General features: G+C 45.0%; 1 protein-coding gene across 1 annotated transcript in view; it reads right to left on the bottom strand.

The window, feature by feature from the left end:
* Positions 1-332: 332 nt before the first annotated feature.
* LOC308149761 (rho GTPase-activating protein 12-like) overlaps positions 333-14791 on the bottom strand; it is a gene marked incomplete at its 5' end in the record, with an annotated part of 52934 nt that continues 38475 nt past the window's right edge. The window contains 12 exons of the mRNA XM_080522652.1: positions 333-1610; positions 4080-4185; positions 4521-4655; positions 4863-4940; positions 5445-5543; positions 6136-6255; positions 10183-10282; positions 10507-10605; positions 12234-12335; positions 12651-12732; positions 12934-12995; positions 13573-13656. Of these exons, the coding sequence (XP_080378778.1) occupies positions 1436-1610; positions 4080-4185; positions 4521-4655; positions 4863-4940; positions 5445-5543; positions 6136-6255; positions 10183-10282; positions 10507-10605; positions 12234-12335; positions 12651-12732; positions 12934-12995; positions 13573-13656 (1242 nt within the window). The 3' untranslated portion in view covers positions 333-1435. The remainder of the gene's footprint in view (positions 1611-4079; positions 4186-4520; positions 4656-4862; positions 4941-5444; positions 5544-6135; positions 6256-10182; positions 10283-10506; positions 10606-12233; positions 12336-12650; positions 12733-12933; positions 12996-13572; positions 13657-14791) is intronic.

Genomic DNA, 14791 nt, shown 5'->3' on the forward strand with positions numbered 1-14791 from the left:
TCAGTAGTTAACTTCTTATTTTTGCCATAGCTAACTACTGTCACTACGTACCTAAAAAGAAAAAAATATATTATTATCTAATTGCTAATTACATTAGCAAAATAAAAGATAGATATAACATTTAGAATAAAACATTAAATATACTGTATATGATATTATTCTTGTCTGCTATGTACACATTGGGATATACAGTGTGTGTGTGTGTGTGTGTGTGTGTGTGTGTGTGTTTTGTGTGTGTGTGTGTGTATGGAGAGAATTAACAATGCTGTAAGTAAATGAGTTTGTGTGAATGTGTAAGAAAAGCCAGATTTGACAGTCTCAACTGAGGCCTTTATTCCAATAAGACAAAAGTCATCATGAACAACAGTTAGTTTGGAAAATTACATTCAGAATGTGCTGTTTACCCAAAACACGGGTAAACGTCCAACACCCAGTTCATATGTTTTCTTTTTACACAATCAGTCTATGTTATGGAATCATAATACATTAGTGATTGTTTCCCCAAGTTTCTTACACTCTCACCATCAAGGCATACATACACTTACTTTACTATTAGACATTTGTACAATACTTTTCGAGTCTGGCTGTCCACCATCCATTCCATACATACTCACTACAGCTGGACATATTGGTCATTAAAACATTTTATGAGAGGCTGCTGCTCTCCCTGACATATATTTATGTACCTGCAGCCATGGAAATACACAGCAGAGAGTCAGAGAACCGTGTCTGTTATTCAAGTTGATATTGGGCTGATAGGAGAGGGTTTGTTCAACACCAGAGGAGCACAGTAGCAAAGCCTTGAGTGTGTAGCAACGACCTCCAGTTCCAGTGTGTCCAGGAGAGGGAGAGAGAGAGAGAGAGAGAGAGAGAGAGAGAGAGAGAGAGAGAGAGAGAGAGAGAGAGAGAGAGAGAGACATTTTCTTTGGAGGACAAGGACACTTTCCTCTGTATTCTGTCCTTCCCAGCAAATATGCATACAGTACAGACTGGTATACAACTGTGTACGCAGTAGTGAACATTATGTCCGGTTCTGGAATGATCCTATGGGCCACAGACATTCAGTGTGTGGACAGTAGTGGCTTCAGTCTTGGCACAGATCCAGCCACACAGAGGGAGGGGAAAAAACATTTGTTTGAGTTTAAGTAGATTTTGTTTTATTGGTCGCTGACGTGTCCATCCTGGTCTTTATAACACAGTTGTTGGTATAGGTTTGGTCCGCAGGATGTTGTTGTTGGAGAAGAAAGGAAGTGACCCATCAGGTTGGGGCTGGGCTAGGCTAGGCTGGGCTGGGATAGGCTGGGCTAGGCTAGGCTAGGCTAGCTAGTTCAGGCTAGCATAGTTTGGGTTGAGAGAGAGTTCTACATGGGTGGTGGTGGTGGTGGGGTTCTGACAGTTGTCCTGTCCAGTGTCCGACCTGACCTCCTGGGGGCGTCTACCTGCCAAAGATGCCCTCGTACTCCAGCAGGATGAGCTCCACGATCTGGTTCTGGTACACCATGTGGACCGCCATGTTTAAGGTCTCTGTCTCGGGCCGCAGCAGGGTTGGGCCGAACACGATGGCAACGCTCTGGGTCGTCATCCGGTTCTCCTCACCGTGGTCGATCACCCTGCGCAGCGGGAGGGAGGGAGGGAGAGAGGGGGGTTATTGTTCAATGTTGGGGCGGCTGTGGCTCAGGAGGTAGAGCCGGCGGCTAATGATCGCAAAGGTCGGTGATTCGATCCCCGGCGGCCACCTGTCAAGTGGCGCTTTTCCATTGACCGGAAATGCTGACATGTGTTAAAGCCCCGATTCTATTTTTATTTCTCCTGACACGTTGAGCACTGTGCTTTTTTTTGTTGGTGAACTACCGTAATAAGCCTAAAAAAGTTCAACTGTTCAAAAAGTGCAACTTCTCTGCTTTCAGAAACTGTTAAATTTTTTTAGATTGGGCATATAGTTCATGAATTATGATAGTTTGAAGGAACGCTGTAAAATCCTGTCTGCGCCGACAGCTCCGGTTTCGGAGCAAGACGCGAATCTATCGGCATTAGTCAAATACATGCTCACATCCAGTCATCCGCTCAATGCTCTCCATCAAAAATGGCACATCCATCAATAATATTACATACCGTATTTTCCGGACTATAAGTCGCACCACTAAGAAATGTGTCATGAAGAAAAAAACACATATAAATCGCACTGGACTATAAGTCGCATTTATTTAGAAATGTATTTCACAAAATCCAAGACCAAGAACAGACATTTAATCTGGAAAAGCAAGTTATTCAACTACACAATACCACACAGAACAACAGGCTGAATAGGCTACATTAACATAACAAGCCACATGAACAGTTATTCAGCTACACAATAGCATAAAGAACATACCTGGGAGGCTGAATAGGCTAAATTAACATAACAAACCAGCTAGCCAACAAGCAAGTTACCAGTAAACAAGTTCACCAAGCTACCGTTAATGTTTCAGCTAATTCTTCAGTGGTATAGGAGCAGCATATAGTTGTGACAAGCCCAGAGCGCCCTCTGGCGGCTGTAGACGGCAATGTAAAACTATGAAAAAAAACGCGACTTAGTCCGGAAAATACGGTAATAACAACTGCTCTGATTAGATTGCTTAGATTGTTTAATACATCAACGGGGGGAAAAGCGAGATGAACTCGCGAGTATCATGCTTCCTCCATTGAACGGAAAGTCCTATCTATTCCATTCAAAGTGTTTTAGCCTTCCCCCTTTCCACTGGTAATAAGGAATTGGCAAGAATAGATCGATATAAATAGATCAACATAATGCAGCACTATCATGCACAGATCAGCCTTAAAACATGTAACGTTAGATATATAACGGAGCGATGTATTTCTACAGAAAGGCTGACTGACGCGGGGCTCATACAATCTCCGCGTTTGTTATAGATACGAGTGCTCCGGTGTCTTGCTGGTAGTCAAATATATGTATTTATATATACAGCATATGGATGTTACGTGCCTGTTACCTGCCGCTTTCAGTTCTAGTAGTTTAGATCTCGCAACCAGGGAAACGCCGACATGTGTTAAAGGGAGCAAGACGCGAATCTACCGGCATTTGACTGCCGCTGGACTGAGGAACAGCATAGGCACAGGACATCGCCATTATAGCGATTTTTTGTTATGCTTGTTGTAAATAAAAGTTCTATGATGCATTGAAATGACATTAAACTAAGATAATACGATGGTCAGCATAATTTTTCGAATCTTTATTAATAAGCTATTACAGAAACAGTAGTGACAGAGCGAAATCTGTTGTGGTATTTAAAGATGGCGGCTAGCGAAGAAATCTATGAACATGGGATGACGATTTCCTTTGACCAATCAACAGTGTGCAGCGTCACACGTCACACGCAGCCTGGCAAAAAAGTACCCGTGCCATTTCTGGTACCCATCGCGAACAAGAACTATTTTAGTTATTGTTTGGCCCGGATACCAGAAATGGCACGGGTACTTTTGGCAGCGGAAAAAGGATAATAAACAGGGCTGACCCGGGTCGACCCGGGCTGGCACTGTAGTGGAAAAGCACCATAAGTGCAGTCTATCAATGTGATGACTGTAGCCAGGCCCTAGCAGTGTGTGAGGCGACTGTTGTTTAATACAACTGACAATCAAGGGCCTGTTAAACACAGCCTATTTCAGTACTGTTCAGGCCGGCCGGCAGAATCACTGTATGGTCACCATAGTTACCTTCACTGGGCTGTGACTCATGATAATATAATAATATTATATGCCATTTAGCTGACGCTTTTATCCAAAGCAACTTAGATTGCAGTGAGTGCATACATTTCAGTATATACGGTCCCAGCAGGAATCGAACCCACAACCTAAGCGTTGTTAGCGCCATGCTCTACCAACTGAGCCACAGAGGACCACATATGTCATACTGATGTCATACTGTGTACACACAGACACAGACACAGACACACACAGACACACACAGACACACACACACACACACACACACACACACACACACACACACGTCTACAGTCTGGTGTCAATGACGGTGAGTATGTCATTCTAAACTGTTGTTGTTGTGGTGGTGGTGTACTTACTTCCTCAGGTGTTTGAAGAGGACCTGCATGGTGTCGTGGTTGGGCCTTGGCAGCTGTTTGACCAGGTCAGTGATGGACTGAACACGATGCCTGTAGTCTGGGATCTCTGGGACAGGGAGAACAACACTCTTTAGGGTTAGTCTGGTTGGTTCAGTGGTCTAGCACTGCGGCTGTGCTGACATGCCCTCTTCACCTTACTTCCCTGTCTCTCTTTTCCTGTCTATCTCAATCCAATAAAATGAAAAACATGAGTGGGACAAAAGAAGAACATTTCTAGTTCCTAGTTTCTAGATTGGAATAGATAGAAAGCATTATCGCCATTATACTGTCCTAGCTAGAACAGCTGTATTATACTGTCCTAACTAGAACAGCTGTATTACATGTCAGTCCCAGCATCGATTCTTGAATCCCAGACTGGCCCTTTAAGTGTAGCCTACTCACTGATGGCACTGACGAAGTCGTGGAACAGGCCGTAGGTGAAGAGGGGTTCCGGAAGCTCCCGGAAGAACATCTTCAGCGCCCCTGTGGTCACGTGGATGTCCTCCCACTTCCCCTCCTCCAGGTCCACCGTCTCATCTGGAGACAGGGAAAGAGACACGCACAGACGCACACACACACACACGAGCATTTTACCAATGCAGACCTTGTACTGTAGGTCATCAGTTTATCAATCCTGCAGGTGTGAAACCACTATAACATGTCATGCTCTGTGTGTGTGTGTGTGTGTGTGTGTATCATTGTATTAGATGCATATTGAATCTCCAGGGAGAGAGAGGCTGGTACCATGATTGACTGCGTAGCGTAGTTTCTGGATGACTGCCAGGTTCCCACTCACTCTGTACAGTCCGTCTACACACAGAGCTGAGGAAGAGGAAGAGGAGGAAGAGTACCATCACCATCATCATCATCATTAACGTCTTTAACAGTCACCTCTATCAAAACCACACAGAGTGGCCTGACTGACGAGGGCAGCCCCACAGTGGAGTATATTGTACAGGGGAGTGAGTGCATACATTTCAGTATATATGGTCCCAGCAGGAATCGAACCCACAACCTAAGCGTTGTTAGCGCCATGCTCTACCAACTGAGCCACAGAGGACCACATATGTCATACTGATGTCATACTGTGTACACACACAGACACACACACACACACACACACACACACACACACACACATCTACAGTCTGGTGTCAATGACGGTGAGTATGTCATTCTAAACTGTTGTTGTTGTGGGGGGGTGTATAAGTGAGTGTATTGTGGTACAGGGGGGTGTATGAGTGAGTGTATTGGGGTACAGGGGGGGTGTATGAGTGAGTGTATGGCAGTACCACGCCATTCTGACCAGAGCAAAACTAGACTTACCGTTGTCTTCCACGTGGTCGATGCACATGGTGACGAAGCTTGGCACGGAGGCACTCTCTCTCTGACACAAGCTGCTCAGGCTGCAGCCGAACACCTGGTCTGCAGACGGAGAGGCACATAAGCATGGTTGTTGTCGTTGTTATTAGATCTGAAGTACCTCACTCGCTGTACCCGTTTTATTTGAGTTCATTCCATCCTTGCTCGCAGTCACACACAGTCAACAGAAGACTGAGTTGCGCAGCATTTACAATTGACAATTGCACAAATAGTAAAACAACACAATAAGATCAATCAAATATTTCTCTCTCAAATATTAGACGGTTGCAGTGACAAAGAGAATCCTCTAGAGGGATATCTAACACCACCTGAGCCACTGTTAGGGCCAGTCTAACCTCGTCCCCAGGCTACGGCGCCCAGTGTATCTAAGCTGGAAATAACAACAACTGAAACCTGGCCTTAGCAGGAGTGGATTTACAGACTAAAGTATTTGTTATTATTCGATTTCAGCAAATCACACGTCTGTGTGGCGTAGCTCTGAATCAGAAACGAGTGATGGGCAAAACCCTGAAATGAAATCATTTAAAACACCAACAACAAGTTTGATCCTGGGAACACGGTTCCTTGGTTCCCACCACTTGCTGCCTGTCTGTGGGCCTCAGAGCTGACGTGAGGTGGTCAGGTGACCCCCTACCTTTGATGTAGCCCCGGTCCCTGACCGACTGCAGGGTTGGCCGCCGCGTCAGGAACTTCTTCAGCTTGTGTCGGGTCTTCTTGTTGTCTGAGTCCATGCTGGCCGAGCTCTTCATGGCAGCTGGACAGGGGAGAGGAGGGGGGGGGGGGGGGGGCGGAGTTACTAGATACTCTATAACACACACACGCACATGTAACAGGGTTATAAATTATATTTAAGTTGTAGGTTGAAGTTCATCAAAATCGTTTGCTTTTTATCATTTGGTTAAGTGTTTTGAATTGATTTACCCATGGCTGCATCCGGTGTGTAGTGCCCCTAGTGGTGGTTGGACTGGCCGCATTTAATTTTATGACGAAGGCCACCGTAGATCGGCCCTTTCGTCTTTGTGAGCGGTTGAGATGGGGCGAGAGCTGTTTTGTGCTGGAGCCTACCATTAAATAACCACCATTTTGTTTGCACATTCAGATAAATAAACAGCTTGAAAGTGAACCTGTGTGCCTGCCTGGTCTGTCCGGATTGTGAGGGGTTACACACACACACACTCACTCACACTTGTGTTACTGGACACTCTTAACATGCACGCACACACACTCACTCACACACTCACACACTCACAATTGTGTTACTGGACACTCTTAACACGCATGCATGCATGTGCACGCGCTCACACAAAAACGTACAACGTATTATTATTATCAGGGGTGCAAACTGGCGATGGTCCAAAAAGGTGACACTTTTTTTTTGCCCGTAGATGGTTAGCTCTATCATTAACAGTGGTCTAACAATGATGCGCGTGTAAGTAGCGATGGCCCTGACCCAGGGCTTGACGCTTACCTTTTCCCCAGGTAGCACTGTGCTACCATGTTGAAAAATGTAGTAGCACACCAAGAATTTCAGTAGCACAATGAATATTGTGCAATTTTCGTCAACAACGACAACAAATTATCATAATCATAACATATCAAAATGATCATAACCGGCTCTTGGCCGTAATAAAAATGGAGACTCACACAATGTAAAGGGGAAGTAAGAATATTAATTTCAGTTGGCCCACGGTTCGGTATGAACCTCGGTTTTTGGGTCACGGTTCACAGTTCGTTTTTTTATTTTTATTTTTTAAATGCTACTATTTATTTACAAAATGTTACTTTATTTTGCTTATACTTATGGAACTTTAACATTTAGACACATTCCAGAATATGACTGGTAAATTGTATAATATAAATATATATAAACAAAAAACACTTTCAAATGTAAAAAAATTACATAAACACTTTCAAATGCGACGTGTTGTGGATTGGAACTACGGATCATAAGCTTTCAAATGATGTGTCATACATTGAAATCCGAAAAAATATGAAGTTAGAGTCATTTGAATGTTGTTAGACGTCAGGCACATATAGGGTTAACCGCTTTGTAATGAAACCGGAAGCACACAGCGCTACGAACTATGAGAGCTGTATCCCATATACCCATTATGCGCATTTTAAGTGCATATAGGACTCGTGTGAAGCATTTCTGCGACACGCGTTTCTGTTCACTGTTTTCATTCCCTCATCGCTTATACACATAAGTTTGACTGCGCATGACAGTAGTTCAGCAGTCTTTTAGTCGCACTGGTGCGATTGAATGTATTTCCAAGTCGCACAGAAATATATTCACTCGCAAATGCGACCAAAACAGTCGCACTGTCGAGCCCTGCCCTTAACACCCTCATAATTAATGTAAGCAACCTGTTCTCAAAATAATTATGCGGGTTCCTGCAGGTTTCAACAAGTTACATTTAAGACCTTTATAAGACCACTTTTAATAGATTTTAAGACCTATTGAGTAAGTATTGGTATTAGACTCACATTCGTTGATTATTTTCATTAGCAATGGTGGGTGATCTGTTCTGTTGCATATAGAACAATGATAATGTAAGTTAGCCTACTCTATCAATTTCTTGATTCATTTCCATTGCTTCTCAACACATTAGATATAATAGCATAAATAACAGAATAAACTCACACACTTACTCACACTCACTTACACTGCATAGCCTACATACTGAGATATGGCACACACACACCTCTCACAGGAGGTCCACACACACACACACACACACACACACACACACACACACACACACACTATATTTACTAAACCACACATACCGTTGCTACCACTGCAAGTTTGAAGAAATTCTAACTTCACATGCCTACAGTCGAATCGCCTCCTACGGCGATTATCGTATCGAGGCCTCTTGTCTTATAATTTCACGTGGCAAAATATCGGGGTTTTGGGCGCAGCTTAACCAATGTCACACGAGCAATAAGTGTGCGATAAGTTTTGTTTTATATGTTGTCTCTCATCTGCACGCGTCGTATTCCCACGCAGTGGGTCTGGCGACAATAATACATTTAAATAAAAATAAAATCGATTCTATGCAAGTCTAAAGCACACAGAAGCCATTAAAAACATTTATTTTGAAAGTCTCGCCCTGTGTCTGATCCTGATGTTATAGAAGCAGTGTAGCAGCAGGTTAAAAGCGAGGTAAAGGGGGACGCGAGACAGTCTCGGGCAGCGTTCTGAAATTCGCTCTGCGCACTGGGCTCAACGTCATAAAGGGACCAAGTAATTTGATTGGACAAGAGGCATTCCATGACTGCTGATCAGATTTCCAGAGCGAATTTACGAACGCAGCCTAGGGCAAACCACTCGCCGACTCGTTTTTTTCATAACACGAAACTTGAAGTTGTAAAGTACCCACTCGATATAATAAACAACAGTTTAACAATCACTAAATACTTATAATGATCATCTAATTATGTGTAGTTATGTGTTTCTAGCATGTCGATGTTCTATCAGGTAAATTCGCTAGAACTAACCTCCATACCCTGGTTCAGAAGAAGAAATCAGTCCTTTGTCACTTACATCGTCGTCCTCGATGAAACTTTTAGGTGGATTGGTTACCCTAGCCTAGATGGTCTTTGTGACATTTCACAATCACAAACATATATGTACAGAAACTCACTAAAGTATAAAACACCGCTAAAATACTGCTTCTCTTCAAATCACTCCATGACACTTTGAGGTCAGTGCATTTGTTTTTTTGGTGAACTACCGTAATAACCCTAAATGGCTAGAGAGTGCAACTTCTGTGCTTTCAGAAACTGTTGGATTTTTTTCGATTGCACATATAGTTCAAGTATTACGATAGTTTGAACGAACCCTGTAAATTCCTGTTGAGAAGTTATCGCAACATAGAAATAACTTCTATGTTATTTTATTTGATTACTTCTTATGTTTCTACTTCCATCTTAAGAACTTTTTAAGACGTTTTATTTCAACTGCAGCAGAGTTTAGCAGACAGGAAGATGTTAGCTTGGGCATCATGTGACTTGGATGAGATGAGATGTAGACCCCCCCCCCCTCCGCAAATATTTTTTTTGCAGATCTGCATGATTCACGTAGGTCACCTATTATTTTATTTATTTTTAAAATTTGTTTTTCAGATTTCATCCCTTTTTCACCCAATTTGGTAGCCAATTGAACCCAACCTAGCATCCAATTATCCCCTGCCTATTGCGAAGGATCCGCCGCACGACCCCGTGGCCGGCAGTCCCAGAAGAGGCCGCCAGGCAGACTAGCTGACTGGCTCCTCGAGCCCAGCACCTGTTATTCCGGCACCCCGGGGGCGCTGTTGCGCGACGGATCCTTGTCCGGAAATACTCCTATACCGCCCTCGGGAGCGGCCGCCCAATATGCCGCTCCCCGTGTGTGCCCCAGCCATATCCGGATCTGGCGAGCTGGGATTCGAACCCAGTCCCCGGTGGGCAGCATGCACTAGTGGCCAGTGCTTAGACCGCTACACCACCGTGGGGCGATAGGTCACCTATTTTGAGGTAAAAACGGCGAATTTCACCTAAAGGTGACAAGTTTGCACCACTGATTATAAATGATAAGAAATTAACATACTCTCTTAACCCACAGACAGGAATGACAATCACTGTCTTTGACCAAGGTAAAGACATTCAAACACAGTGACTCAGACAGACAACACACCTCTCTTCTTGGAGTCTCTGTGGTCTTTCTCTTTGTCTTGTTTTTCACCTCCGGGCGACTCTGGCATGTCCTCCTCGATGGCCTCGTCAGACTCCCATGCCTGGGGTACGGACACACACACACACACACACACACACACCCACACACAAAAACACACAAACAGGAAGAGAGTTGTCAGAAACAAACACAGCCTCATACCTTTGGACCTGAAGGGCCCAATGACTCGACATGCACTGCCATAAACACATAACAGATAACATTGCATGTCATTACACTATGTCATGGTCTGTAGTCTGTATGTGTGTGTGTGTGTGTTACACTTACGTGAGTGCTGATGGTGTCCACCAGTGCTCTGAACCAGTCGTTGATGACGCTGTCGTTCTCTGACTGGATCAGCAGCTCTGTGCCCTGTCGTGTTTTCAGCTGCAGGAACACCATCAAATACCATCATATAAAAGCTGAGGAGGTCTACTTGAACATCATATCATTGTTTGATTTAAAATCCAAACTTTTGGACTGTAGTGTATATCCAGTATGTAGTGTGTATCCAGTATGTAGTGTATATCCAGTATGTAGTGTGTATCCAGTATGTAGTGTATATCCAGTATGTAGTGTATATCCAGTATGTAGTGTGTATCCAGTATGTAGTGTATATCCAGTATGTAGTGTGTATCCAGTATGTAGTGTGTATCCAGTATGTAGTGTATATCCAGTATGTAGTGTGTATCCAGTATGTAGTGTGTATCCAGTATGTAGTGTGTATCCAGTATGTAGTGCGTATCCAGTATGTAGTGTGTATCCAGTATGTAGTGTATATCCAGTATGTAGTGTATATCCAGTATGTAGTGTGTATCCAGTATGTAGTGTGTATCCAGTATGTAGTGTGTATCCAGTATGTAGTGTGTATCCAGTATGTAGTGTGTATCCAGTATGTAGTGTATATCCAGCAGTGTTTCCTCTACATGCATTTATTGGTGGCGGGCCGCCACGAATGAATTTCCTCCGCCACGAATTGATTCAGTCCCAAAAAAAATAAAAAAATAAAAAGCTCAAAAAAATTTTTTTGATTAAAATATATCTGATCCTAGATCAGCGTTATAATGGATGTTGACTAAAAGTGCACCTAAATCCACGCCCATCTCTCTCTAACCACTGATCCAAAATCAGATTAATGACATTCAGTTGACGACGTGACACAAGGGCTCCTGATTGGTCTAAATGTGAACTGTGGTATTATTGTTATTGTGTACAGGCCACCGTAGTGACATCAGGGGGGTATTCCATCAACATCGCTAAAGGGAAAATCCAGGTTTAGTCTGATAAATCTCGCGAGAGTTCTTAAAAATATCCAGGCATATTCTGATAGGTCTCGCGAGAGTTATCAAAAATAAGCCAGGATTTTCCTTTAGCGACGTTGATGGAATACCCCCCAGGTCAGGTGGGCAGGTTACGACGAGACAACAAGAGACCGGTATTGTAGAGCTTACAGAGCGAGTTAAAATAAAGACACTTACATTGAAATACAGAAGGACTCACGTGTATGTTTAATAGAATAACACGACATGGTGTCAGAAGTCCTGTAAGTGAGTGTTAAGAGTTAGATCGGCCGACAAGTGTCATTTGAGCTCGTGACGGTGAGAAGGGAGAAGAAAAGATGGATGCTAATGCTAACGCGGGAGCAGCTGCAGTCCAGAGAACGGCGCCAGTTTCAAGTGCTACGTTAGCAGACATTAGCAAGTCAAAAAACGATTCGTATTATATTATAGCTGATGATCTTTGTGTGTGTGTATGTGACTGTCAGTCACAAGTTTATATTCTGTATATTCTTTTTTTTCTTTTTTTGGCCATCCTCTAGTTTGGGCTGTGATTAGAAAAAAAAAAATAATAATAATTTGATCGTTGTTTTTAGCGCGCGGTCACGGCCATCCGCCACCATTGTAAAAATTCCTGGAGGAAACACTGTCCAGTATGTAGTGTATATCCAGTATGTATTGTGTATCCAGTATGTAGTGCGTATCCAGTATGTAGTGTGTTCAGAGTGGTAGTCTCACCTCGATGACGTGCTTCTTGCTGGACTTGTCCTTAGAGGCCCACTCTATCCCCCCGCCACGCAGGTCCACGCTGAACTCTGGCTTGGACTCGCCTTTCCCAAACTGTTGGGACGAGAGGCACCACACACACGCACACGCACACACGCGCACACGCACACACGCACACACACAAACACATTTATTTTTTTCTGTTATTGCCCACTTTGAGTGGGGCTTGACTGAATGCCTCCAGTTGCCTAGCAGCGAGAAAAAACACTCAGGGACGAGTGAGAGAAAGAGAGCAAGCAAGAGACAAACAGAGAGCAAGCGATAGAGAGAATGAATAAGGGAGAGAGGGATTAATAAAGGAGTGGTACAGAACCCAACCAGAGAAGGTTTGACCACAGCAGCAGGGTGGGGGGGGAGAGTCACACTCACCCAGCTGGTTCCTCCTCCCTGGCCTTTAGCAAAGAGCAGCGATGAACCCTGGAGAACCGTCCAGGAAGAGGTCCAGTTCTTCCTGCGAACACACACACACACACATTATCCACCATCAACCAAATCAACACAACACCCAGACACACACAGACACACAGCCACGACACACATTATCCACCATCAACCAAATAAAATAAACACAGCCCCACACACACACACACACACACACACACACACACACACACACACGTCACCTCGGCCCAGTCCCAGATGCTGTACTCACCGTACTTTCTTGCCATGCTCTGTGATCTTGGTCACGTTGAGAACTCCACACTTCTCTGAAGGCTGCGGAGACACACACACACACACACATCAGGACAGTGGACAACCACACACAGACTAAAGTCACATGGCACCTCCACCACCACCACCACCACCATCACCTCCATCATCATCATCATCATCATCATCATCATCATCATCATCACCACCACCACCACCACCACCATCATCACCTCCTCCATCATCATCATCATCCTCATCACCACCATCCCCACCACCACCACCACCATCATCATCATCATCATCATCACGACCATCATCATCATCACCACGACCATCATCATCATCATCATCACCTCCATCACCATTACCACCACCATTATCACCACCACCTCCATCCCCACCACCATCATCATCACCACCTCCATCACCATCACCATCACCATCACCATCATCATCATCATCATCACCTCCACCACCATTACCACCACCACCTCCATTACCACCACCTCCACCTCCACCAGGAAATGAGAAGGTAGGGGTCAGAGGCGAGGAGAGACGAGGAGAAAAGAAGGGAGGAGAGGAGAGGGGAGGGGAGGAGAGGAGAGGACAAGGGAGGAGAGGAGAGGGGGATACTAACGGAGGAAGGGGACTTGGGAGACGAGGGGCAGGAGTCGTCAGAGTCGGGGATGGAGGGCTTTGGGCCCAGCGGAGGCGGTGCGTCCTAGTGGGGGGGAGGAATGACACAGAGACACTGTCTAACCCAGCGATCCTCACTCCCCCTCCTGGAGAGGTGTGGTACTGCAGGCTTTGTGCTCCAGCTCAGCACTGACACACCTGACTCAGCTCATCAAGGTTTTGAACATCAGTTGATTAGTTCAGTCAGGTGTGACACCAGGCTGGGACAACAACCTGGACCCACTGTGGCTCTCCAGGACCAGGACTGAGGACCCCTGCTCTATCTACTATCTAGTCACTACCACAGAGTTATAACAGAGTCATAATCATAACCCTAGTTCAGTCAGGACACTTCTGTCGGTTGAACCATTGTTTCGTGGAAACAGCGGTAATACGTTAAAGTTCGACGTAATTCAACGGCTCCGCTCTGGATAGCTCCCTGGCCGAAGTTTAAACAACATAAAATACAAAAGAACAGAAGGAGGGAGCCCATGACTTATCAACCCCCCTCCCCCCTCCCCCGAGCTGGTAAATACAGAGCGACTGAGCGAGGGGAGGCTGGGGGGCAGCGGGTGGAGGACGACCACCGACAGGTGAAACTCTCGTCGCCGGTGGCGTCACTCTGTTTAACCACAGTGGCGTGTCGCGTCGCGTCACTCAGCTGCTTCTCAGCCTCGTCCCCAAGACATTTTTGACGTTTTTTTTTGCGTACGTGCCAATCAGCTGTCTGTCACCTGTGCCTGCTCGACTTAAAGTGTCCCGTCTGAACTTCGTAGATAGAAGAGACAGAAGGTGTTCCTTTATCTACATCTATCATCTATAACAATAACATGCCAGAGTGTTAAGACGGTCCATCAGCAGTCACATACACATGGAGATTGAGGACAGTCATGAATGTTTTCAGAGGATCATGTCAATGACTCATTACACCGTGCAGTGGAGGGACAGAGAGGCCTATTTGAAGGTCACACTACTACATGAATTACGGTAAACATCTGCTGTCATGCTGATGACATCACTACTGTGTTGTAGAGAGAAGCTCAGACATCTACCCATGCTGTTGACATGACCAGGGTTGCACATATGGACATCAGTGGGGATTGTGGGGTGTGTGTGTGTGTGTGTGTGTGTGCGTCTTGGTCTCCCCGGTGCCGTGGGTCTCGTCCATGGCTGCTGCCCCT

The sequence above is a fragment of the Nansenia antarctica genome (genome assembly GCF_963989245.1).
Source record: "Nansenia antarctica genome assembly, chromosome: 2".
Taxonomy (NCBI): domain Eukaryota; kingdom Metazoa; phylum Chordata; class Actinopteri; order Argentiniformes; family Microstomatidae; genus Nansenia; species Nansenia antarctica.